At 39.1% G+C, this 23,219-nt stretch overlaps 2 protein-coding genes across 6 annotated transcripts in view; both read left to right on the forward strand.

The window, feature by feature from the left end:
* Window positions 1–9,955, forward strand: part of macf1b (microtubule actin crosslinking factor 1b) — a 37,837-nt gene extending 27,882 nt beyond the window's left edge. For all 4 annotated transcript variants that reach the window (XM_061673869.1, XM_061673870.1, XM_061673868.1 and 1 more), the window contains 20 exons: window positions 1,187–1,315; window positions 1,398–1,568; window positions 1,658–1,813; window positions 1,911–2,117; window positions 2,221–2,340; window positions 2,413–2,582; window positions 2,670–2,829; window positions 3,233–3,427; window positions 3,692–3,817; window positions 4,025–4,168; window positions 4,315–4,503; window positions 4,628–4,742; window positions 4,849–5,015; window positions 5,149–5,311; window positions 5,631–5,785; window positions 5,886–5,960; window positions 6,075–6,192; window positions 7,660–7,805; window positions 7,955–8,075; window positions 8,212–9,955. In XM_061673869.1, coding sequence (XP_061529853.1) covers window positions 1,187–1,315; window positions 1,398–1,568; window positions 1,658–1,813; window positions 1,911–2,117; window positions 2,221–2,340; window positions 2,413–2,582; window positions 2,670–2,829; window positions 3,233–3,427; window positions 3,692–3,817; window positions 4,025–4,168; window positions 4,315–4,503; window positions 4,628–4,742; window positions 4,849–5,015; window positions 5,149–5,311; window positions 5,631–5,785; window positions 5,886–5,960; window positions 6,075–6,192; window positions 7,660–7,805; window positions 7,955–8,075; window positions 8,212–8,240 — 2,856 coding nt within the window. In that variant the 3' untranslated portion in view covers window positions 8,241–9,955. The remainder of the gene's footprint in view (window positions 1–1,186; window positions 1,316–1,397; window positions 1,569–1,657; window positions 1,814–1,910; window positions 2,118–2,220; window positions 2,341–2,412; window positions 2,583–2,669; window positions 2,830–3,232; window positions 3,428–3,691; window positions 3,818–4,024; window positions 4,169–4,314; window positions 4,504–4,627; window positions 4,743–4,848; window positions 5,016–5,148; window positions 5,312–5,630; window positions 5,786–5,885; window positions 5,961–6,074; window positions 6,193–7,659; window positions 7,806–7,954; window positions 8,076–8,211) is intronic.
* A 4,932-nt stretch (window positions 9,956–14,887) lies between these two features.
* Window positions 14,888–20,640, forward strand: zgc:91890 (solute carrier family 52, riboflavin transporter, member 3-B). 2 transcript variants are annotated; one of them, XM_061675539.1, is made up of 5 exons: window positions 14,888–15,016; window positions 16,361–16,405; window positions 16,706–17,786; window positions 18,027–18,150; window positions 19,941–20,640. In XM_061675539.1, exons 3-5 carry the CDS (start codon window positions 16,753–16,755, stop codon window positions 20,151–20,153), a joined length of 1,371 nt encoding a protein of 456 aa, XP_061531523.1. In that variant the 5' UTR covers window positions 14,888–15,016; window positions 16,361–16,405; window positions 16,706–16,752; the 3' UTR covers window positions 20,154–20,640. The 2 variants fall into 2 exon arrangements, with proteins under 2 accessions (XP_061531523.1, XP_061531522.1); XM_061675538.1 differs by lacking the exon at window positions 16,361–16,405.
* The last annotated feature ends 2,579 nt before the right edge of the window (window positions 20,641–23,219 follow it).

A 23,219-nucleotide genomic window follows, 5' to 3' on the forward strand; every position in this document is an offset into this window, starting at 1 on the left:
GTTAAGCGGCTCACTCTAAAAATAATGGCAACGTTTTGTCCCATTTAGCTTCAAGCAATGTTTAAAAAAAAAAAACTGGTGTGAATTTTTTTTACAACGTATTTTTCAACTTAAATGTATATTAAATAGTTAAATCCAAATAGTAAATGTTACACTTGCATTTTCAATGTTTAATCTAAATGTTAAATACAAACCTACAGTAAGTGTTAAACATGAATCTAAAAGACGTTTCAGGCGAAACTGAATTTGAAACTAAAATTGTAGATATGATATGCAAATTCAAACTGCTGATCACCAGAAGTACCAAAATAAAAGCTTGAGGAGGTCAGAGTGTTTGTGGTGTCAAATAATGAATCCAGGGAAATAGACTCTTGGACATAGATTTATGGTGATAATAACTAGCTGAATTAACAAACACATGAAGAAACTTTACATGACAAGTACGTTGAATTTTTAATTCAACGTACTTGCACATATTGGGCCATATTCTCCCGTTCGCGCATAAGTCCTTTTTTACAGGCAGGGGCTTGCCTATTTTCCATTTACTGTACATCTGTTAAAAGGGTAAATCACAGTTTAAGTTTGAAAATGCCTCACACCAGCGCATGTGAAGTTGCCAGTCGGGATGTGCGGAGAGCTCCGGCTGGTGGGCTATGCTTACATTTTGAAGGGAGAGAGTGTTTTCTCTCTCTATCTCTCGCTGAAATAAAGCCGATAAAAGTAATTTAATCAGTATACTGTGCTTATGATTCAGAGCATGTTTGGAGGTTCATTAATTCTATTTCCCAGCGTCAATTTCCCTGGATAAGATGTTTTTTATTATTGTTTGACACTACAAACACTGACTTTAACAACAGGATTTAAAATAAATTTTAGGTTGACAATGATTGTTGTAAATGTGCATAAAAGTGACTCTCAAAAATTTACGGCAGTTTTAAAACATTGTTTGAAACTAAATGTGACAAAATGTATCTGTTATTTTCAGGTTGGGCCGTTTTACAAACGGCACCGCATATAATATGATGCACTCTTGTGGCGAATACAATTGTGAACTTTCAGGCGTATCCAGCCTTCCAGCCAGCTGATTTCTCTGCTGTTTATTATGAGAGCTCCTTTATTGGGTTGCCAAATATGTGTTGGTGCACGTTTTCTCAAGTGGAATGCATTTTTATGTCTTCTTTTGCAGGTGCAAGATATTACAATGGAGATTCAGGACCTTCTACAGTGGCTGGACAACACAGATATCAGATTGCCATCTTCCAAATCCATGTGGGGTATGCCGGAATCAACCAGTGAGAGGCTTAATGCTCATTTGGTGAGGCACACAAACTCTTCTAACTCTTAGACATAGCTCAAAGTTAACTTCCTACTTTCTTTGTTCTGTTCACCTGCAACAGGAGCTGTGCAATGAGATGGAGTCAAAACTTCACACCTACACAAATGTGAAACATGCCATTCAAAGAATGCTGGAAAGCAAAAATGTTGTGCGGGGATCAACTACAGAACACAGCCTCTCAATCTTGGAACAAAAATGGTCTTCTGTGTACAACAAAGTTCAGGAGCGCAAGGTTTTTCCACTCATCAGTTAGCTTTCCATTCCAACTACTTTAGCCATCAATACATCACACAATTAAGTGTTTATTGCTATTTTTTTTAGGCAAGGCTTACAAAAGGCTTGAGTCTGGCTAAGGAATTCCACAGTGATATCCAGGACCTTCTCATCAAGATGACCAAGTGTGAGGAGTCTTTTAGACTCTGCACAGCTCCCAGCTTTGTTCTTGACACAGTTTATAACCAACTGCTGGATCATAGAGTAGGTCATTTGAATATACAGTATATTGTTTGATTTTCTACTTTGAGCATGGTGTCATGTAATGCCTCTCTTCTCTGTAATGAATGTATCTGTAAAGACACTGGTGGATGAAGTGAATGGTTATGGGGAGAAGAAGACCACAGTGGAGAGTGCAGGCAGTCGACTTGCAGAGTTTAGCAGGAAAGAGGATTGTGATGTCATTCATAACCTCATCATGACTGTCCAGGATCGCTACAAAAAGCTACAGCAGTGTATGACAGAGAGAGGCAGGCTGCTGGAGGAGGTCAAAAAGAATGCCAAACAGGTAGTAGGTTTTCTATGGTCAATATCACCATCCATGTACGTGTATACCTTAACTGGGAAACATGACATCACAATTTGAAGTAACATTTGCCTGATACTTTCAGTTTAATGAATCTTGGCGCCTCCTGGTGGACTGGATGTTTGCGGTAGAAGACACCTTCGACAACCATAAAGAGATTGCACCGTCGCATGAGGAGATTAAACAACAACTAACTGAGCAAAAGGCACAGTCAGCTTTTAACAACAAACTTTTATATCATGTGTGCATGTTCACGGATCATGTTCATTTTCTTCAGGAGTTCCAGAAAGTGCTGAGATCCAAGAGGCCCATGTATGAGGCGACATTAAAGAGTGGCCGCAAACTTCATGAGAGAGCTCAAAGTAGCCATGACAAACAGCACCTGGAAAACCTCCTGGCTGAATTGAAAGACACGTGGGACACCATCATTGGAAAGTCTACGGAGAGGTCCCGTGATCTGTTGTTACTGGCAGGAGAACATGAATTTCGACTAAGTTTTAAAGTTGCTCAGTAAACTTGTTTTTCCTCTTGCAGACAACACAAACTGGAGGAAGCTTTGCTGTTCTCAGGAAGGTTCACAGATGCTCTTCAGGCACTGAATGACTGGCTATATCGAGCTGAGCCCCACTTAGCTGAGGATGTCCCTGTTAGTGGAGACAAGGACATGGTCAACAATCTGATAGACAAACACAAGGTATGGCACTAAAACAGAATTGTTCCATTACTATGTTGCTATATCATGTTTCATGTTCTGCAAAGCATACAGGACTGCATTGTTTAGCTACAACGCATTACCAAATGTTTTATGTCTTATGGTGATCAGCAGATCACCACATTTCATTCTAATTGTGAGAAATGATTTGGAACTACTTTGCTGTCAGCTCCTGCATTTTCTTCCCAGCCCCGCTGAATGTTTTCTAAAACGATTGGAACTACTGGCTAACACACTTTTATTTATTTCGATAACAATGCGCTTTCAGAATTATATTCTTTTGTATGTATTATATATGTATACAGTACATGTACTGCACAGTCGTTGCATGTACACTTTGTGTCTCAAATCTCCTAAAGTTCTCCTAATTGTTTTTCTCGCTTAGGCATTCCAAAAGGAGCTGGGGAAGCGAGCAGGCTGCATCAAGACCCTGAAGCGCTCAGTAAAGGACCTGGCCAGGAGCAGCACTGCCGATTCACACTGGCTGCAGGAGCAAATGGATGAACTGGAGGGTCGCTGGGACGTGGTGTGTAAGCTGTCAGTCGGCAAACAGGACAGGCTTGAGGCTGCTCTTCAACAGGTAGTTCATGCGTAATATTAATGACGTTGTGGTATGTGAACTAATACTTAAACCTGTGTCACAAGATACTGTAAGTTGAGCTGATTTTATTTGCAGCACAAAAAAAAAAGTCAGAACAAATTAAGAGTACCCATATTTACAAATGTTTACTTTATGAAATTTAGGTTGCAAGTAACTTGTCACAATCAAATGTCTTGCTTTGTATGCATGTGTTGTAGTTGACAGTATTGCTAACTATCATATCTTAATCTTTGCTCTCATGAGGCTGAGAAATTCGATGGCCTTGTCCACTCTTTCATGGAGCGTCTCACTGAGGTGGAAAGGCTTTTTAAATGCGGAGTCATACCAGATGAAGAGGAAGGTTTGCTTGTCTTTCACAAACAGAATGAGGTAAGGACCATTTACACTTCTATGCAGGAAACATGAGAGAATGTCAAATGTGGGATGAGGTCAGGGCCAGAGATTAGGATTCAATAACAAACTCAAGGGCAGGCATTCGGGCGATGAGGGTGTTCGTCACCCATGATCATATTAGGTCATTGAATCATTGATTACATGCAGAAATGCTGACGAAAGCTTTTATTTCCTTTTCCACAGGAGACAATGGTTGCCTTAAAAGCTCAGACAGTTGAGTTAGAGAATATCCAGTTCCTGGGTGAAGAGATCCTCTCCTTTTGTCACCCAGACTCAAAAATAACCCTCAAGTCCTGGATGGGTGTCACCAGGACCCGCTATGAGGAGGTGAGCAATTTTGTGACAGCATCATGAAAAGTGACACATTCGTTCCTCAGACAAGGGTTTGTCAGTTCCTGTTAGGGAAATGAAATTAATTAGGTAGGCCTGCAGGACTCATCTTCAGAGAATCCTTTTGTGGTTTTCCGAGATAGGTTCTGACATGGGCCCAGCAACAGGGCTTGAGGATCCAGACCAGTTTAGCACTACTGGAGGAAGAAAGAGAGCAAGTCCAGAGGCTGTTGGACTGGATCTCTTCGGCACAAGAAGCTCTCAGTATCAGAGAAGAAGAGCCTGTGCCTGAAAACACAGAGCAGAACCAAGAACTTATTGAGCAGCACTCTGTATGTATTCTTTTTTTTTTAAGTCAGGCACAATTGTTCACTTTAGAAGTGTGCCTACTCAGAGCTACAGTGTAACCTTTACCACACATAGCAGCACTTGGCTAAATGTATTTTGCTCCTGCAGGTGTTCATGGAGGAGCTGAATAAGAAGCTCCCCGAAGTTGAACATGCAACAAAGTCCTGCAAACACAAGAGGGTTTCTAAACAGCAAGTTTCCCCCAGCAAACGACCAATCACAAGTAAAGACATCGCTGTTAATTTACATCCCATAAAAACAATATAACCAGTTTCTTTAGCATTCATTTGACTGAGTTTATAATGAACTTCCACTCTTTCTCTACCCAGAGAGAAGGAGCACTCTGAAGTTGCAGCCTCCGGCAGCACTCCCCCTGGAGCACCTCGACCCCCAGACCCCACCGCTCAGTCAGCTGGTCAGTCAGTGGCAGAAACTTTGGCTCCTGGCATTAGCGAGACAAAAACATCTTGAACAACACCGGCAAAAACTCAAAGAGGTTATTGTGTTTTTTGAAGACGTCAATATGAAACAGTCCAATGTATATGCACCTATTATATATATATATGTAACCAATTATTTTGATGTCTCAATAGAAAGTAAGCCCTACATTTTTGCTTTTTTGCAAACAGATAGAAGAATTTGCCAACTTTGACTTTAATATTTGGCGAAAACGCTACATTCAGTGGATCAGCCATTTGAAGTCTCGCATCCTAGACGTGTTCCGCAACATTGACCGGGATCAGGATGGACGCATCAGCCAGAAAGAGTTCATCGACTACGTCTTGGCTTCTAGTAAGACTCTTGCCTTTTGTTGTTTTGTGTAAATGTGAAATTAATACATTACCTGAACTGATTTCACATGACCAGTAAATGTGAATAAAAAATGTCGCTCTGAAAGCCAGTGCAGCCAAGGACTTTTAAAAATCATCTTTCATATTAAATGCATCCATTCAGACTCATCTGCACCACTGTCACTGACATCATTTCCATAAAGTTTAGCATTATTTCCCCGTATCAACTCACCAATGATGCATAAAGATCCTCGTTATCATCGTTACACCAAATACTATACAGGTACGTCTTAACCCTGAACATGCCCCCTTCACTGCAGAGTTTCCCACCAACTCGCTGGAGATGAACGCGGTGGCAACCATCTTTGACATGAACAGTGATGGCTTCATTGATTACTATGAGTTTGTGAGTGCATTGCACCCCAACAGAGATCCCTACAGGAAAACTATGGATGCAGATCAAATCAATGAAGAGGTACAAACAACGCATGCTTACTCGCAATACAATTACTTGCTGTGACTCACTTGTTGCTCAAATGGTTTGCCACACTTTTCGATGAAATTTCTTTTTGCAGGTGAGCCGTCAGGTATCACGATGTAATTGTCCCAAAAGGTTTCAAGTGGAGCAGATCAGTGCCAACAGATACAGGGTGAGTTATCATTTTTGCTTTTACATTTGCTGTTCTGAATATCTCTTGTTACTTTACAAGCTACAGTATATTCTTCACAATCCATTGTCATTGCAAATGTTCCATTGTAAGCAGTTTGGAGATTCCCAACAGTTGCGGATGGTTCGTATGTTGCGGAGCACATTGATGGTGAGAGTGGGAGGAGGCTGGACTGCTCTAGATGAGTTCCTGGTGAAGAATGATCCCTGCAGAAGTAAGGTTACTGCAAACTGGACTGGTCCCAAAAGCTCCTTTCCACAACCTACAAGTGGCATTCGTAGAGTTCTGCAATATACTGTGTGCCCTTGGTCTACACATAGGTGGACAAACTTGTTGGTACCCTTCTGCTAAACCACTGATTCTCAAAGTGTAGTACTAGTACCACTAGTGGTACGCGGGCTCCCTTGAGTAGTACACGAAAGAATCACTGCCCTTTTTAAATTATTTTATTTGTACTTTTATTTAGCCACATTTTTTATTGTAACTTTGATGTACAATACACTAAAAATGAATAATTTAAGTAGTTTTTTCTCCCGTTATTTAATTGCAGTGTTCACGTTCAAACTGTGCAATTCATAGGAATAAATTTTTTTAACGCTTAGGCCTACCGCACTACTGTATTTTAACGTTGGTCGTGATGGTGGTGCGTATTTTTTTGTCGTTTTTGTCGTTTTTTTATTTTATTTTTTTAGTACTTGGTGTAAAAGGTTTGAGAACCACTGTGCTAAAGAAAGGAACAACCTAAAATGGTCAGTGAAATAAGAATCTATGCTGACACAACTTCAATCTGCAATATAAAAACAAGTACCTGAAAATGAATTATGCTAAATCAGACATTGCATAGGAACATGTTTACCCTAGGTGTAAGAGGAAGATTGAAGACAAACTGAAGAAACAGATATGAATGGTGACTAAAAGAGCTGAGAACAAGTTTGTACGCGGTTAGAGGTGAACTCCGTCAAGGTACATGAGAGTAACGATGCACCAACAAAATATTGAATATACTAAGTTTTGTCAAGGCCAATTTCATTAGGTTTCTTTTATTATTCTGTAGGACCATAATTGAAAACCAATGCTGATTAATGTTTTTGGTTTATTTTCAGTCTATTTTATTCATTATGACATTTTGTCTTTAGTTATTTCAATGACTATTGTGGCGGATTCTTTCTTTAACTAAAGCAGGGGTGTCAAACTCATATTTGTCGCTGGCCACATCGCAGTTATGGTTCCACTTGGAGGGCCGTTATGGCTGCAAACCCATATGATTGCCTCATATTATTACATATATACAAATTAATGGATAATTACTTTTGAAATTAGAAGCCAGTAAAAACTATTTGTTCAACTACAGTATGAATCAATTTTATTGTAAAAGGTGGCTTGGTAACAAAAAATGCTTGCAATATCTTCACATTTTTAAAAGTGAAGCCAATTTGCAATTTTGGTGTTTTAGCAAGAAACACAAAGTCGATGCACACTCTCGCGGGCCACATAAAATGACTTGGCGGGCCGTATCTGGCCCCCGGGCCACCAGTTTGACACCAGTGAACTAAAGGGTAACAACAAATTTGTGACCTGTACACATGTGGTCACGGGGCTGCTTTTTGATTAATGGCTACGATGAAATAAAATAAAGGCTTTTATAGCATTTTAATAACTTCTCCTGCTCTTTTGCCAACAGTAAAAGGTCGGACCAATCTGAAGATCAAGGAGAAGTACTTGTCTCCAACAGGGAGCGCCTCGAAAGGTTTGACTGTCAGCAGGTCCAACTCGAGCCTGAGTCTCTACAGCAGTGCCTCCGCCCCCACTAGTCCCATGACACGCAAGGCAAGCTTTTACTTCCTCAAACCTTTCCCACCTTTGCTTTGTTTAAGTGTATAAGTCCACTCTGCTGCATGTTAAATAATCAAGTTACATTTACCATTGTAGGTTATTTGACCAGAAACATCTGACTTTCAACTCGTCTTGCTTTTTAGGCTTTACTGCGCCGAAGTTTTTCAGGCGACCGTTGCATTCGTCCTCGAAGTTCCATTGCTGCATTGGGGTCTGAACTCCTGTTTGTCACAACAGAAGGGCTCAACTCCCTATCACCATCAGGTCAGGCGATCACCACAGTTACATGAATAATGAAGTCGTTTTGTTGTGTAATGTAGTTTATAGTTCACATCATGACTGCATGTATATATTAGGTATACAATATATCACTTTGTTTTCGATCTTCTTCACCCTCCAGAAGAAGCTGAGAGGCTGCTCTCCACATGATTGCGTCTGCCTTCAAGCTCTACGTGTGCGCTAAACCCCGAACAGCCTTACGGCCTTGAGTGACGGACAAAGTGATAAGTAGGAGTGTTGTGATCGACGGGTTATTGAAGCAAACACAAAAAGCAAACCCTGAAGAGAAAGTACAGCCCAGGTCAGCATTCAGAAAGATCTGCAGCTTTTGGGTGTCTGTGGGAAAATAAAGACATTGGAACTGTCTTGTCAAGTGTGAAGAATCACATTTGGACTGTATTTCCCCACTTCCAATTCCTACATGAGAACATAATTGCAAATTGAGTAGTTTTGCAAGGTTCTGCATGGAAACTTAATGCATGGTAGCCTTATGAGCAGTGATATTTTTATTATTTTTTTATATTTTTGCCCCATGAGCAATTTTTTTTCTGACTTTATATCGTCAGAATCAGAAAATGTCAACTGCTACGTAGTAATTGTCTGTTTAACTTAATAGCAAACATCAATGCTCAGTCATGCACGTTTGTACCGTATGGGACTGACATGAATAAAAAAAAGTGTGCTCCCTTTGTGTTGCCCGCTAAGTATCCAAAAACACAAATACCAAAACCACTATGAATATGCGAGGCTACAGTATTTTGGTCCTCAATTGTATGATGTCAGTTGTCTTTGCTGCGAAGATGATATTGTTGGCAGGGCCACACCTTTGCATCTTTTACAATTTCTGATGCTGTGCTTTTAAGTGATTGTGAGTTGTTTTAATGCTCTGCATTTCTACGGTAGTTGAATGTGTATCCAATGTATAAAACAATGCAATGACATTTTGACAAGCCAATTATTTTGCCAGGATTGGTTTTGATGTATTTTTATGGACCATTGCTGGGAAAGAGTAAATCTGATATTTCCTTTTTACTGCAGTAAGGTTTTCTTCTTTTCTTTTCATTATTTTTTCACATATTAAGCACTTTCAATGCATGACTACTTTGCGGTTCGATTTATAAGCAAGAAATGTAGTAGTTAGTTATGTTTAAATCTGACAGTACTGTTTTTGTACATATTCATGAAGTAATCTCTCTACTCCAACAAGACAGATTTTAGAATTTAGAGTATTCATTTCTGCTTGTCTGGCCAGCATATTGTACCAAAAGTGTATCTTATTGCTTGCTTTTCTTCCTTTAATGTAGAATGTCTCTTGTCATCAGCCCATACGCAAACAACATAAATGCGCCACAGCTTTATTGCTCCTTTCAATCTGTGGAACATGAGAGATACCACGCCACCTAACCCTGGGGTGACATGATTTTTAATTTCCCTTTGTGGAACTGTCAGTCCTCTACAACTAAACAAACTGGTCAGTGTTAAAACTCTTCCTCTTTGCCACCTTTGTTAAAACTCAGCATAAAAGCACCAGTTTTTATTCTTGTTTTTGTTACATTTGGCATTACAGAAACCAGCTGCAATACTGTAGGCCAGTTGTATTTTGTCTATGCAGTTATGAATTGATTCATTAAATATTTTTACAGCATAGAATACTCCTATATATATATTTCTTAATATCCTTTTGGCCTCAATTTGTTTGTATTGGGATGTGGGTTTTGCTGTAAAAAACAACAACCTTTCCACTAAATTACTATGCACCCTTAACTTTATCTACTGTACATGTTTCTGTACCCAGCATTAATTACAATGTCCAATTTTGGTGACCTCTCGATTCGGTCATAATCATTTTCTGTCTACATGTACAAATAAATGCATCGTTTGTTATAAAATCCAAATATTTGTGGTGACTATTGCCTCAATTGCATGTTTCTATTAAACTAACAAGCACCTAGTCATTTACTTAGTTGGGTGTAAATATGTATTTTGTTTCACCATCACATGTACTGTAGTAGTACTAATAGCAGCAGCTGATGTGGTGGCGTGGTAATAGAGTCGCGGTAAATATCGTAGAAAATATCGGCCATATATACATAGAACTCTGTTGTAAATATTACATCATGATAAAGTCCAAGTGGCAGAAATTTAATCTGTGGTTCCTTAGCTCAGTTTGCCCTCCTGCTGTCAACCCCACCCCACCCCCAGATCGTTCAGCGAACATGCAGTGCTGGAACCAGTCATACTGGTTTAAACACAGAGGCCAGCAGTTTTCACAAAGAAAGCAGTGTATTGTTCTATGAAAACACTGAGCATGACCCCAGGTCACAACAACACCCTGCTGCTAAGTTTTTTCCAAGCAACTACAGTGTATGGGAGCTAGCCTGTGACCTTTTTAGCACGTCCACAACAAGTAGATGTCAAAATAGAAAGGTTTACGAGAGCAATCCTTAAAAATCCCTGAAAGAAGTTCACATTCTCTTATTTACAGTATTTACATACACCCTCGTGCAGGAGAAATACACATTTAAGTAAGGATTTGTATTACGATCATGCATTAGGAAATCCAGGTGAAAAATGTTGTCGCAGTCTGAAGAATAGCTACCCTCCTCAAGGGCTTGGAAAGCAAACTGGCATCTTTCAAGCAACAAGTCCCACTTACTATATTTGGGACTAAAACGGTTTTGGACGGGCTACCTTCCACTCTTCAAACGATGCCATCACACACTTGACTGATGTCACCCTCTTGAATGCAATTACAGTCTTGAAATGTTTCATTTCAGGTCAAACATGACCCTGAAATATTACCTCACTTGAGGACCAGGGAAGTGTTTGTTTTCCAGCAAGAACATTTTTTTTTTTAAAGAAACTAATAAAATTTCCGTACCGTTACATCAGTTTATTTTTGAAGACGACAACATGAGGTCACATTATGTGTAGAGGATGCAACGCAGTCAGATGAAGTGTCATCCAATGCAGTTAAAGCTCAAAAGGGTTCATTTATTACATCTTGTTTTTATTCTGGACTACCGATAGAGTCCCTTATCCCCAACAAACACATATACGTAGTACAGTACTTATACAAGTGCCAAAGCTGTCCAGATTAACTTTACGAAACATAACTGTAACTTTTAGGGTAAAACTTTTTATTTTTTATTTTTTTATTTATTTATTATGGCCACTCCACGGGTTAAAGGTCCCATATTTTGGCTATTAAGACCGCCATAGAGTGCTTCCCTAAAATGGATTTAGTATAAAAGTGTCAATCTCATTTAAAAAAAAAAAAAAAAAAAAAGAAACACCTTGGTTTTGTCATACGAGTGTCCAGAAAAGGCAAACTGACGTCTACTTCTGTTTGACCCAGTTTTGTATGCACTTTGTCCATATTTGGCTAAGACCAAAAGGGAAGGTAGAGATCTTCACTAGTGACGTAGATAACCTCGAGAAATTTGAATGACCTGATTTCAGGCCTCTTGGCAGAAAAACATCTGGGACTGAGGAATGCGTGTACAATTTTAATTCATATTTCACATTTACAGAGGCACCATCGAGCCAATGTTACATCCCAAACACCGGAAGAAGTTGGTATGGTATGGTATGGCACTTTTAACTCCTCTAACGGAGAGATCTATGTATTATGTTTGTTCTTGTGTGTTATTTTTTTATTTTGATTTTTTTTATACACCTGTTACCCTCAGATTATAACAACTGCCTTTCGTTTCGAACAGCTTCTGAGTTCTGTGACAAAGTAAACGTACATTACCTGTGCTGTTTTTAACTCAACGAAGTTGTAAAATTTGAGTGTATTTCAGTTGATATATAGTGGATTGTTTGGTTCTATGTAGCCATCTCGATTAATAATTCAGATTTTTGTTATAGGGTGGTTTCAAACTATTTATTTACTTTTTTTTTTTTTACATTCTTTCTGACATTGTATGTTATTTTGCGCCAACGTTCCTATCTTCTTTCTTACCTCCCTCTAGCCTTGTTCCCTTCCTCCACCCATACATGTTTCCTCTGACTTTGGTTCCCAGGCTGGACCCCTGGCTCAGCCCTCATTGGTCACATGACAATATCCCAGCGATCCAGACGAGTAAAACACTGGAGTCAAAGTGAATAATACATACACCACTGGAGCATCAAAAGGCCACCACTGATTTGCTGTGCAGTGTCTTTATCTCTGCATACTTTTCTCCACGGGTGTGAAGCCTGTCCCTAGAACTGACTCAACATTTTCATTTCCACAGGCAGGTTGGTAATATTTGATATCATTTGCAATGACTGCAAAATACAGTAATTGGCCAAATTAATTAATTAATTATGAATTACAAAGTATTAGATTATTTTTTATCATTATCATCCTCACCAGACCATTGTTGGTAAATCATTCTAAACTGATTTTTGAAATATATCTATGGTTAAATGATAATAGATATATCATGTAAAAAAATACATTATTGAATTGAATTTCATATATTCTTAATGTTCACCCACCTGTTGCAATCAATGATTAGGAGGGAAGAATAAGATAGTGGCAATAATAATTTTAATTAGCGATCAAAACTGTTCTTGAAGGGTAATATTTGATATCATTTACAATGACTGCAAAATACAGTAATTAGCAAAATTAATTAATTAATTACGAATTACAAAGTATTAGATTATTTTCTATCATTATCATCCTCACCAGACCATTGTTGGTAAATCATTGTAAACTGATTTTTAAAATATATATATGGTTAAATGATAATAGATAAATCATGTAAAAAAATACATTATTGAATTGAATTTCATATATTCTTAATGTTCGCCCACCTGTTGCAATCAATGATTAGGAGAGAAGAATAAGATAGTGGCAATAACAATTTTAATTAGCGATCAAAACTGTTCTTGAAGGGGATAGGAATGTTTCTCAGAACAAGTTTGAATAAGTTTACATTTGAGAACAGATTTCTGATTGGACATTCAACCAGAAACATGAGCTTCACACTTTGTGTACGCTCCTCCGGTGACACCACTGCAGCATTCCACAGAAAAAAAGAAAAGAAAAAAAAAGCACATGACAATGGAATTCAACCAATTGCATTAGGATTATTTGGCTTACTTGACACATTGAACTATGTTGAACTATAATATTTCAACATATTTCAAAGCTGAATAGTTTTCATTGCACTGAAACAAAATAGTCAAACTAACTTTTAAGGCTATAGGTTTTGTCTTTTTGAGATCAAAAGAAAACATTGAGGGGAGAAACAAAAAAAGAAGTAATATTTAATAAAATTTTTATTTTAGCCTAAATCATTTCTATAATTGATTCTTAATAACTTAGGACAGAACGCATAAAGTTGTGTGCTGAATGGGGGAGCTTTGCATGTAGGTAGAGCCTCTGCTCCATAGACATCATATACAGTACACGTAGACCCCCACCTAACGTGCTGAATCGTGTGTCACTTCACCGCCATACTGGATGTGGCTAAGTGGAGTAAGCAGTGAAGATGCTTCCTTCATTTGCTGCTTGGAGATGTCGGAACCGTTTTACACTTGAAGCCAGATCTCATGGGTTCAAAACTGAAAAAGACTTTTGATTGTATTTTGCTATTTTAACATCATTTTGGGAAATTAATTTACTTATTTTGTAGTTTAATAGTCTTATTCATTTATCATGAGTTCAATACATTAAATAAAAATGAAATGAATACTATGGAGGGCACGGTGGATGACTGGTTAGCACATCCGCCTCACAGTTCTGAGGACCTGGGTTCAAATCCAGCCTCACATGTGTGGAGTTTGCATGTTCTCCCCGTGCCTGCGTGGGTTTTTTCCAGGTACTCCGGTTTCCTCCCACATTCCAAAAACTTGCACAGTATGTTAATTGAAGAGTCTAAATTGCCCATAGGTGTGAATGTGAGTTCAATTGGTTGTTTATATGTGGCCTGCGATTGGCTGGTGACCAGTTCAGGGTGTATCCCGCCCCTCCCCGAAGTCAGCTGGGATAGGCTCAAGCAAGTGAGGATAAGCAGTAAGGAAAATGGATGGGTAAGAATACTAAGGGGTCTCATCTGTATACAAAACACTGTTAATTCCCGCGGTAAAACCAGCCTGCTTCTTTTTTATTTCACTAATTGGCTTATTTTTAGTTGCTCATAGTCAGAAAACCCATGTCAAATTTACATTTCAGGATCGGGTTATTATAATCAACGCTTGATGTAGAATATGAATATTTCAATACTCATTAAGTGTTACATTAATTGTTAGCTGTAAAGAGGCATGAAAACATTATAAATTTGCCCACATTGGTATGGTGCTTACCTATAGCTTAAACATTTGTAATTATTATATTTAAAGCACATAAGTCATTTGTGATGCCTCTATGTTTCCCCATGTACTGTATATTAGTGTGCGTGTGTATTTGGGAAACATATGCATCAAAAACAACAAATTTTATTTTCTCAAGTTTGTATGAGTGCTTATAACTCCCATTACATGGAAATCTGTTACTGTGATGATGGATATTTAGATATATTTGGGTCATTCCATAAGTGGAAGACAATTTCGGTCCCAACATTTTTTGAAAACAGACCACTTTATGAAGTTCAGTCTATTTATTTGCATTAGTTTAAGGTCAGATCTCCCACGTTCAATATGGCGTTCACGCTGACAAGAGAGGGTTTCTGTGTATAAATGTCTATGCTTCAATCACCACGTGTGTTTTATGAACTCTCAATTGTGGAGGCTGATAGGTCGTGTGCGCATGCGCATCTCCGCCTCTCGGTCAACTGCTGTTCAGAAACCCGGAAGTATAATGGAAAGCGGCACACGCAATACGCACACGCGCGCGCTGACATCTGCACGTTTACGACTGATGTAACAAAACAAAGTCATAGACGTGTGAAGGATTTGTGGAGAGGAGCGTTCCATGTGACCGGAACACGGTAAGCGGCGTGCTATAACGACGTCCATATCACCGCATGGCTGTTTAAACAATTAGTAGTTTTTTAAAGTACTTATTTCGAGGCAGTTACACACATTCACTGCCATTCACTGCTTTACAAGGCAAATATCCATGTTAACCGGGAGGGCTGGCACGGAATGAGTTTATATATGAACAATATTTATCTCATATCGTTTTTGGTTTTTTTTGCCCCCACAAATATATGCCTATATTACAGTATTGTCGTTGATTATATACTATAAATGTGAGTAGAACTCCATAAAGAAAAGGTGAATTCTTTTCTTTGTATTTTCCATTTCGAGCCTTTGTAGGTGACATTCCCATGGTTCTTTTTATGGGAGCAGTGTGTTAGTGTGTGAAAGTTCATTGCATCCTTCACCAGAAGAGAAGGTCAAGTATACAGTCTCGAAGTGGCAACTACGTCATTTTCATTCAGTTTGGCTTGTGTTTTGAGTATTGTAAGCATTATATGTACGAAGCACAAAATTATTATTTTTTTCAATTGGAGCATTATGTACACATTCATAAATGAAATCCAGTGAAAGTGCTCAATAAAAAAATAAATAAAAAAAAAAAAAGTAGTGTGCATGAAAAAGTATTGGCCACCTGCATGATTTCTTTTTTTCTTTTCCATATCGATGACAGTCAAATGTTTCGGATCCTCAAGCCAATTTAAAATCTCACAAGGACAACACTAAATAGATGCTGATTTTATTATTTAATGGAGGAGGGAAAAAAATCCAAGACTATCTGGCCCTTTGTGCAAAAGTAATTGCCCCTGAACCAAAGCTGGATGTGCCACCCTTGGCAGCTGTAACAGAAATCAAGCTTTTGCGAAATCGAAGACTTTTGCACTGCTGAGAAATTTCGGCTCACTTCTCTTTGCAGAATTGCTCTAATTCTGTAGTATTGCAGAGTACTCAAGCATAAATTGCCCGTTTAAAGTCATTAGCACTGCATCTCAATTGGATTTAGGTTTGGACTTTGACTTGACCGCTCCGAAGCCTTCATTTGTATTTAGCCGTTCAGAGGTGGACTTTCTCGTATGTTTCAGGTCATTGTCCTGCTGCAACTAAATAATAATTAATACATTTGTTTATTTTCCATTTTATTGGTGCCCTGGTCTACTGAATGACAGTTCACTATACTGTATCATTATATGTTTATGAAAATAGATTATTTGTTGAGAAGTAACATATGCTGATACGGGCTATCTCCTGACGGATTAATTGGATTTCTACCCTTTATTTAGCTATCTTTAAATGCCCTACAGGGATAAACAAAGTTTTCTGAACCAAAGTATCTGTCTATCCATTTTCTATAGCTCTTCTACTCAAAGTTGTAAGAAACTGGAGCCTATGACTTTGGGGTGAGTGGCGGGGTGCACCTTATATTAGATTATCAAACTAAACAAAGCTATTTAATTCCAATTTTACACACATTCGTTAATGGATTCAAAGCTATAATTATGCATTTTAAATCAGTTGTCTTACAAGAAAAATTTCTACATTGTACTTGGGATTGTCCAGAAGAAGAGAGTGTAGTACAGTATAACTTTTATTCAGGCAGATAAGTAGAAACCTACTCGTTTTTATTGAAACAAAAACAGGTCATACAACATTTTCTCTATATTCATGTGATCAAACTGACCTTTCTCCATGTGTTTCAGATTGTACAGAGCTTCGTTTCCTCCTTAACTTCCTCAACACTGCCATCATGTCACTGCTAACTCACGTGCTGGCATGTTTGTTTGGCACGGGCTCCTGGGTGGCAATCAACGGAATGTGGGTGGAACTCCCGCTAATTGTACCACAGATCCCTGAGGGTTGGTACCTGCCATCCTACCTAACAGTCCTCATCCAGATGGCCAACATAGGCCCCTTCGTCATCACCTTGATGCATCACTTTCGCCCAGGAGTGCTGGATGAGAGGCGGGTTGTCTACTGCATCGCTGTGTTGGGGATCATTGCCACATTCCTTTTGGCTTTCTTCTGGAAGAACACAGTGACTATATGGGGCAACCTGCACAGTGTGCCCCTCTTGATATTATGCTTCCTGCTCTCTGTGGTGGACTGTACCTCCTCCGTCACCTTTCTGCCTTTCATGATGCGTCTGTGCCCGCAGTACCTCACCAGCTACTTTGCAGGTGAAGGCCTCAGTGGTCTGGTGCCAGCACTGGTGGCTCTCATTCAAGGAGTTGGTGTAGTGCGTTGTCATAATGTCACTGTGACAGTTTCATTGAACAAAACACTTGAGAATTCCACGGGTGACACTGGGGAGCTCCAAGCAATCTATCAACCAGCAAAATTCTCTGCTCAGGTCTTCTTCTTGTTCCTCAGTGTTATGATGGTTGTTTGCTTGATAGCCTTCATCCTACTCAACCATCACCCTGCTGTGGCTCGGGCGAAGAAGAAGGACCTGTATTTCAGAGAAGAACTGACCCCAGGGAAGAGAGAGCAAGTTTTCTCTTTGCACACCCAAACACCAGAGCAAAAGCCAATGTTAAATCCCTTTGAGTCTGCTAGGAGGGAACCTTGCAGCTCCTTCGGCAGGGGCACATACAGTAACTCTGAGGTGGCTTTCATTTTTGTTGTACTGGCCTGGGTGAATGCTCTGACCAATGGCGTGCTGCCATCGGTGCAGTCTTACTCCTGTCTGCCTTATGGGAACCAGGCCTATCATCTGGCTGCCACAATGGCAGCTGTCGCCAATCCACTGGCGTGTTTCATTGCCATGTGTTTGCCTATCAGGTATGCGTGCCTATTGGAGTGTTCTACAAATACTCATGTCTAAACATAAGCTGGTCAGAGGCTAAATATTTCTGTAATGACACATGGCTAAGTCTCAGGAGGCATAATAGCATGTAATACTGAAGTTGGAACAATAACAGAATTTGATGTGTAAATAGTCTTCTTTTAGCTCAATGTTTTAAAGACTTAATTAAGATTTTTAAAAATATCGGATTTCCTTTTATGGGTCTTTGCTTCCAGGTCACTGATCTTCATGTGTCTTCTGACTGTGTTTGGCACTGGATTTGGAGCCTACATCATGGCCATGGCTGCGCTTAGTCCTTGTCCTTTGTTGGTCCACAGTGCATCTGGGACTGTTGTTATAGTAAGACTTGTTTCAACTCTCTCAAGCTATTCATTTACACTTACACCTACAGTACATAATATATCGGTCCCAATTGTAGCAGAGCAGCACAGGAGAACGTTTCCGAATGCACCCCAAGCTGCTGAGACAGAAGCTAAGGCGCCGTTTCAGCATAGCCATTTGCCAAGACCCTCCTGATATCAAAAATCCTCCACCATCCTTCAAATCTGGCCTTTGGAACTACTTGGGTTTTAGTGTTAAGTATGTCCCAGAAGGCAAGCGTGTCGTAGAGAAATTACAACGGTATGTCGCAAAGGTCAAACAATGCTTAATTACATCAGTGACATCACATTTATGCAGACATCACCCCAATGACAAAATAAGTGCAAGAGAAAAACAAGGAGCACGCATCCTACAAACTTTACCCGATGTATTTGGACAGCATGAAAACAAGGCAAAAATAAATTGATCGGGCTATTACTACTTTTATTGCTGTTGACATGCGATCATTTTCTAACTTAGTGACAATGCCAGGTTTCATAACACGCTGCGAGTGGGCACTTGAGCCCCCTTCATAAGATTCCTTCGCGAACCTCGCTGTTGCTCTGACCTCAGATGAGTGGACGTCACGAGCTGCGCAGAACTACTTGATTTACGGCATTATATGACTGCAGAATGGGAGATGAAATACAACGTTCTTCAGACACTCCTGCTTGACAGTCACTACTGACAGGGTTCCTATGCAAGTATGGAAAGTATAGAATTTGATTTCATACATTTCCGGGTCTTGAAAAGTATGGGGTAATTGAAACGATTGTATGGAATAATATTCATATTTCCAAGACTGTTACAACGGCTCTCTTTTCTATAACAAAAAAATTAAGACTATCGATCTGTGTTTTCTTTTAATTCACTTGGAAGCGCAGCTACAATGTTTGTGTGACAGCCCACAGTATGATACCATGGTCTCGGTGAATGCTCGATTCTGACAAGCTCAGAAAATTAAATTCATCCTTCAAACGTCTCAAGTAAAAAAAAAAAATCAATACATTGTTCATAATTAATGCGCAGCACCCTTAGCCGTTAGGTTACACGAGCAAACCTGGCATCCTGACAAAGACAGATTAATCTAATAAGTAAACGTAAAGTACTCTGAGGACAGAAATGAGCAGAATTAAAATAATGAGTGGTTTAATCATTTACTTGGTGTTTTCAACACATTCGATGACTGGGATGCTGCTGTGGAATTGCGGTAAAATGAAGAGACGCAGCCCAAATAGGTAACTCCGTAAGATTTCAATCAGCTCGCAGTCGAGAAGGATGAAATCACCGCAAAGGAAACAAAATAGGCAATTAAAATAGGAACAAATACAAATTGAACACTTCAACACCGATGTTTCAAATGATACCCCGCAACAGTTTTATGCCGCCATCCAGTCAATGAAGACCGACAGAGAGACAGCGTTGCCAGCCTGAGAGCGTGCATCAACCGTCACACATAAATATATAAAGTACATAAAATCACTTTTAACTTACTGTCACAATATTAATAAACAATACCGGTGTGCTGGCTAAAAAAAAAAAAATCTTCTTAATATGTAGATTCCCAATCATCCAGGCCATGAAAATACGCAAAAGTTCAATCCAAGCAAGTGGACTCATTTAGTTTATAGATTTTATTTTTCTTGTTTTACGAAAACGACAAATGAATATGAATATACATATATATAGATATATAATTGTTTTATTTTATATTTTGTGTTGTGCTCAATTATTATTCTCATGTTTATTCTCTATGTTGTGTCCTTCAGGTGCTGGTTTGGATCATATTTGTTCTCTCCCTGTCCTATGTAAAGGTAATAATTGGAGTAATTCTCCGAGACGAGGGCCATAGTGCCCTCGTGTGGTGTGGGGCGGTAGTCCAGTTGGGCTCCATGGTAGGTGCCCTTTCCATGTTTCCACTGGTAAGCATCTATGGCCTTTTTAAGTCAGGTGATGCCTGCAACACCAAGTGTCCCATATAACAAAGAAATATGTTTGAAACACTGCTGTACAAACCCCAAAAAATACAACTTGCACTTGTACTGTAATATAGGCACATTAGTGGGAGTGAAGTGTGTAGTTATGAGGCTTACATCTTCCAACTTTTCAGCAGCGCTGAGTGGCCTCAAGTGTTCATCTACCACTCATCTTATTTAAACAGACTTGGTAATAAGTGGTAGATCTCAGTCTTCATCACACTTCAGAAAGAGTAAGGACCACAAAACAAGAGTAGATCTAAATATTTATTTGCTTAGTTACATTATCCGTTCCTTTACTTTTCAGAAGTCAGCTGAGTGTTTTTTTTTTTTTTTAATGTGAACATAATATGAAAGTATTCAAATATTTTGAGTGTTGACTTTGAAAATGTGGTACTTTTTCTTTTTTTAAAGTCAGAATTTGATTTCAGACTACATTGTTACATAATATTACGGACTGCTATATAAATGTACTGTGGTGGAGACACTTGAAACAATACAAAATAAAACCAAAATAAATATACTCTCTTAGTTTTTATTTTTGTTGTATGTCCCATTTTTTTAAAATATTTTTTTATCAAAACATCAAATGGCAAACACCAAAATTTGCAAATAAACTCATTTGACTTTCTATCAGGTACAGTTTTCTTTCATTTTTTGGTACTTTTTATGTGATGTGAAATATTAGCAATAAAGGACCTCTTCGGAAGATGCAGTTTTACGACAAGCACAATTACAAACGGCATTGTTATGACATTATCATCTTTGTTGACATGACTAAAAGTATTTTTAACAACTGAGAGATTGGGATGCTCTGTGCACAGCAACATGACAAGTCGCTGCTGTCTGTGGAATTTTCCGAAAAACAAGGTCCTTCAACCGCATCTAAAATCCTCCTCAACAAATAAATTGACAAAAAAAAAAAGATTGATGAATAATGTTCTATTTTTGCACCATTTAAGTCGGGTTTGTAGGGCAAGTGATGCCATTTGAAATGTCACGGTAATTTTGATGAGTTGACGTGGAGAACCCCTCAGAATTTACAGCATGTATGAGTTTATTGGTGGATATTTTTAACTGAAACTTGTCAGCCAATTGGAGAAGGGGTTCCCCGAGTAGCAGACAAAATGAACGGGTCAATGAGGTATGTTGAAATGCAAATCAGTCGCCTTTCAGCGAAATTCGCCATTTTGAAACCAAAATAGGCCATTTATGTGGATCGAATAGATCCGATGAGTTTTTCCTGTGGGGTGTCGCTGTCATCATTAGACTGTTTCGTACTCCTGGAACGCTGGCAGCTAGATCCATTCCACACATCCACACACAGATGTACGGGAGCGCATCGGCCTGAGGTTCGGCCTGTGCACTCGGACCTGCTTTCGATAAATCACAGAAGTTGACGAGAGCAGAAAAAACACTTCCGCCGCTTCTGCTGTTAAGAATTAATGGTACTTTTACTCCGTTACAATGATTTAAATGTCGCTCGCTGCTTTTATTGATCAATTGTTACTTATCAACTATTTCGTGCGTGAGACTGCGACTTCGACTGGGCGGTGTTTGCTCCAATCCAATATATGCACTCGTGTCGTTTAAATTTCGTTCCCCAATCAAAGAAAGTCACATGACCTCACACGTCGTCTTCTATTGAACACCTTGCCGTAAATTGCAGATGTTTTGTTTGTTTGTTGCTTTGTCGTTTTGGCTGTGCATACACACACGCACACACACACCAGAATTTGCACATTCACATTTTGAGTTATTTTTATTTTATTGATGGTCATGCTGTGGTCTGACAGCTACTTCTGTTTGACCCAGTTTTGTATCCGCTTTGTCCATATTTGGCTAAGACTGCCCCTTTTCCTCTGATTGGTTGCCTCTGACTTAACCCTCACTACTTGTGAGCGCACGTGTGTTTGTTATGTTGACAGTGCTGGCTCTGGAGCTGACAGGTAGGCGAAGAGCTTCGCTAGTGACTTGGATAAGCTCGAGAAATTCGAATGACCTGATTTCAGGCCTCTCGGCAGAAAAACGTCTGGAACTCAGGAATTCATGGACGATTTAAATTCATATTTCACGTTTACTGAGGCATCGAGACAATATTACATCCCAAATACGAGAAAAAGTTGGTTTGCCAAAACACAGTATGTCCCCTTTAAATATTACATCATCTTGTTTTTAATCAGTGATTGATTACGGTATAAGATATTGCTATATCAGTTTGTAATACAAGAAAAAATTGCTTTCTGCACCAATCTATTCTTCAACCATATGGCGAAACATATTGTTTGGGCAATACTTTTCTGACTGTGTGCATCCCCTCTGACAATGTGCATTATGTTTGCAAAGGCAATTTAAAAAATACATCAATCTTATAATACCCATAGCACATGTGATCTCATTGTGAAACATTTTAGCTAATGGTCAGGGCTGGTGAGTTTGTTTTCGGTAGGAGCCTTACCTTGCACATGTTGTAAATGAACACTAGGTGTCTCTGTTTGGGTGAAAAAAAAAATAAATTGCTGTACCTTCATGACCTCAAGCTTCATGATGGAAATGGTATTACACAAAATACATTAAATCAATTTTAAATCAAAATATGAGTTTTGCTCATATTAAGGCTTAATTATATTTCCCCCAATGCACAAAAATGCTGCTGTACTTTGGGGGTGGCCAAGTGATGCATACCCCTGGAGGGGGTCTGCCCATATTACAGCATCTGCATCATATCCCCCTCACACTAAATCAGAGAGTGTATGTGTGTAAGGAGTGTTTTCATTTATCTTCCCTTTAATCCACAGGGACAGTTAAGAATGAGAAAGTCATAACAAGTCAGAGTCTGATTCAGATCCCAGCGGTTCCTCGTGAACATCTGGGGTCATCATCTCTGTGTGGCTCATACATCACCTGTTGGCTTTTATCTCTTCCAGTAGTTTCTATGACTTATGGTGTGCTTTGTTTAAATACTGCAGTTCAGTTTGGAAGGATTTGCAATGGGGTGACTGAGTCCATACGTTTAAATGGGGCCCTTTGACAATGGTCAGAATAAATGTGGGTGGCAAGTAGTTATATGCA

Source organism: Phycodurus eques, chromosome 4, assembly GCF_024500275.1.
Source record: "Phycodurus eques isolate BA_2022a chromosome 4, UOR_Pequ_1.1, whole genome shotgun sequence".
In the NCBI taxonomy this organism is placed as follows: Eukaryota; Metazoa; Chordata; class Actinopteri; order Syngnathiformes; family Syngnathidae; genus Phycodurus; species Phycodurus eques.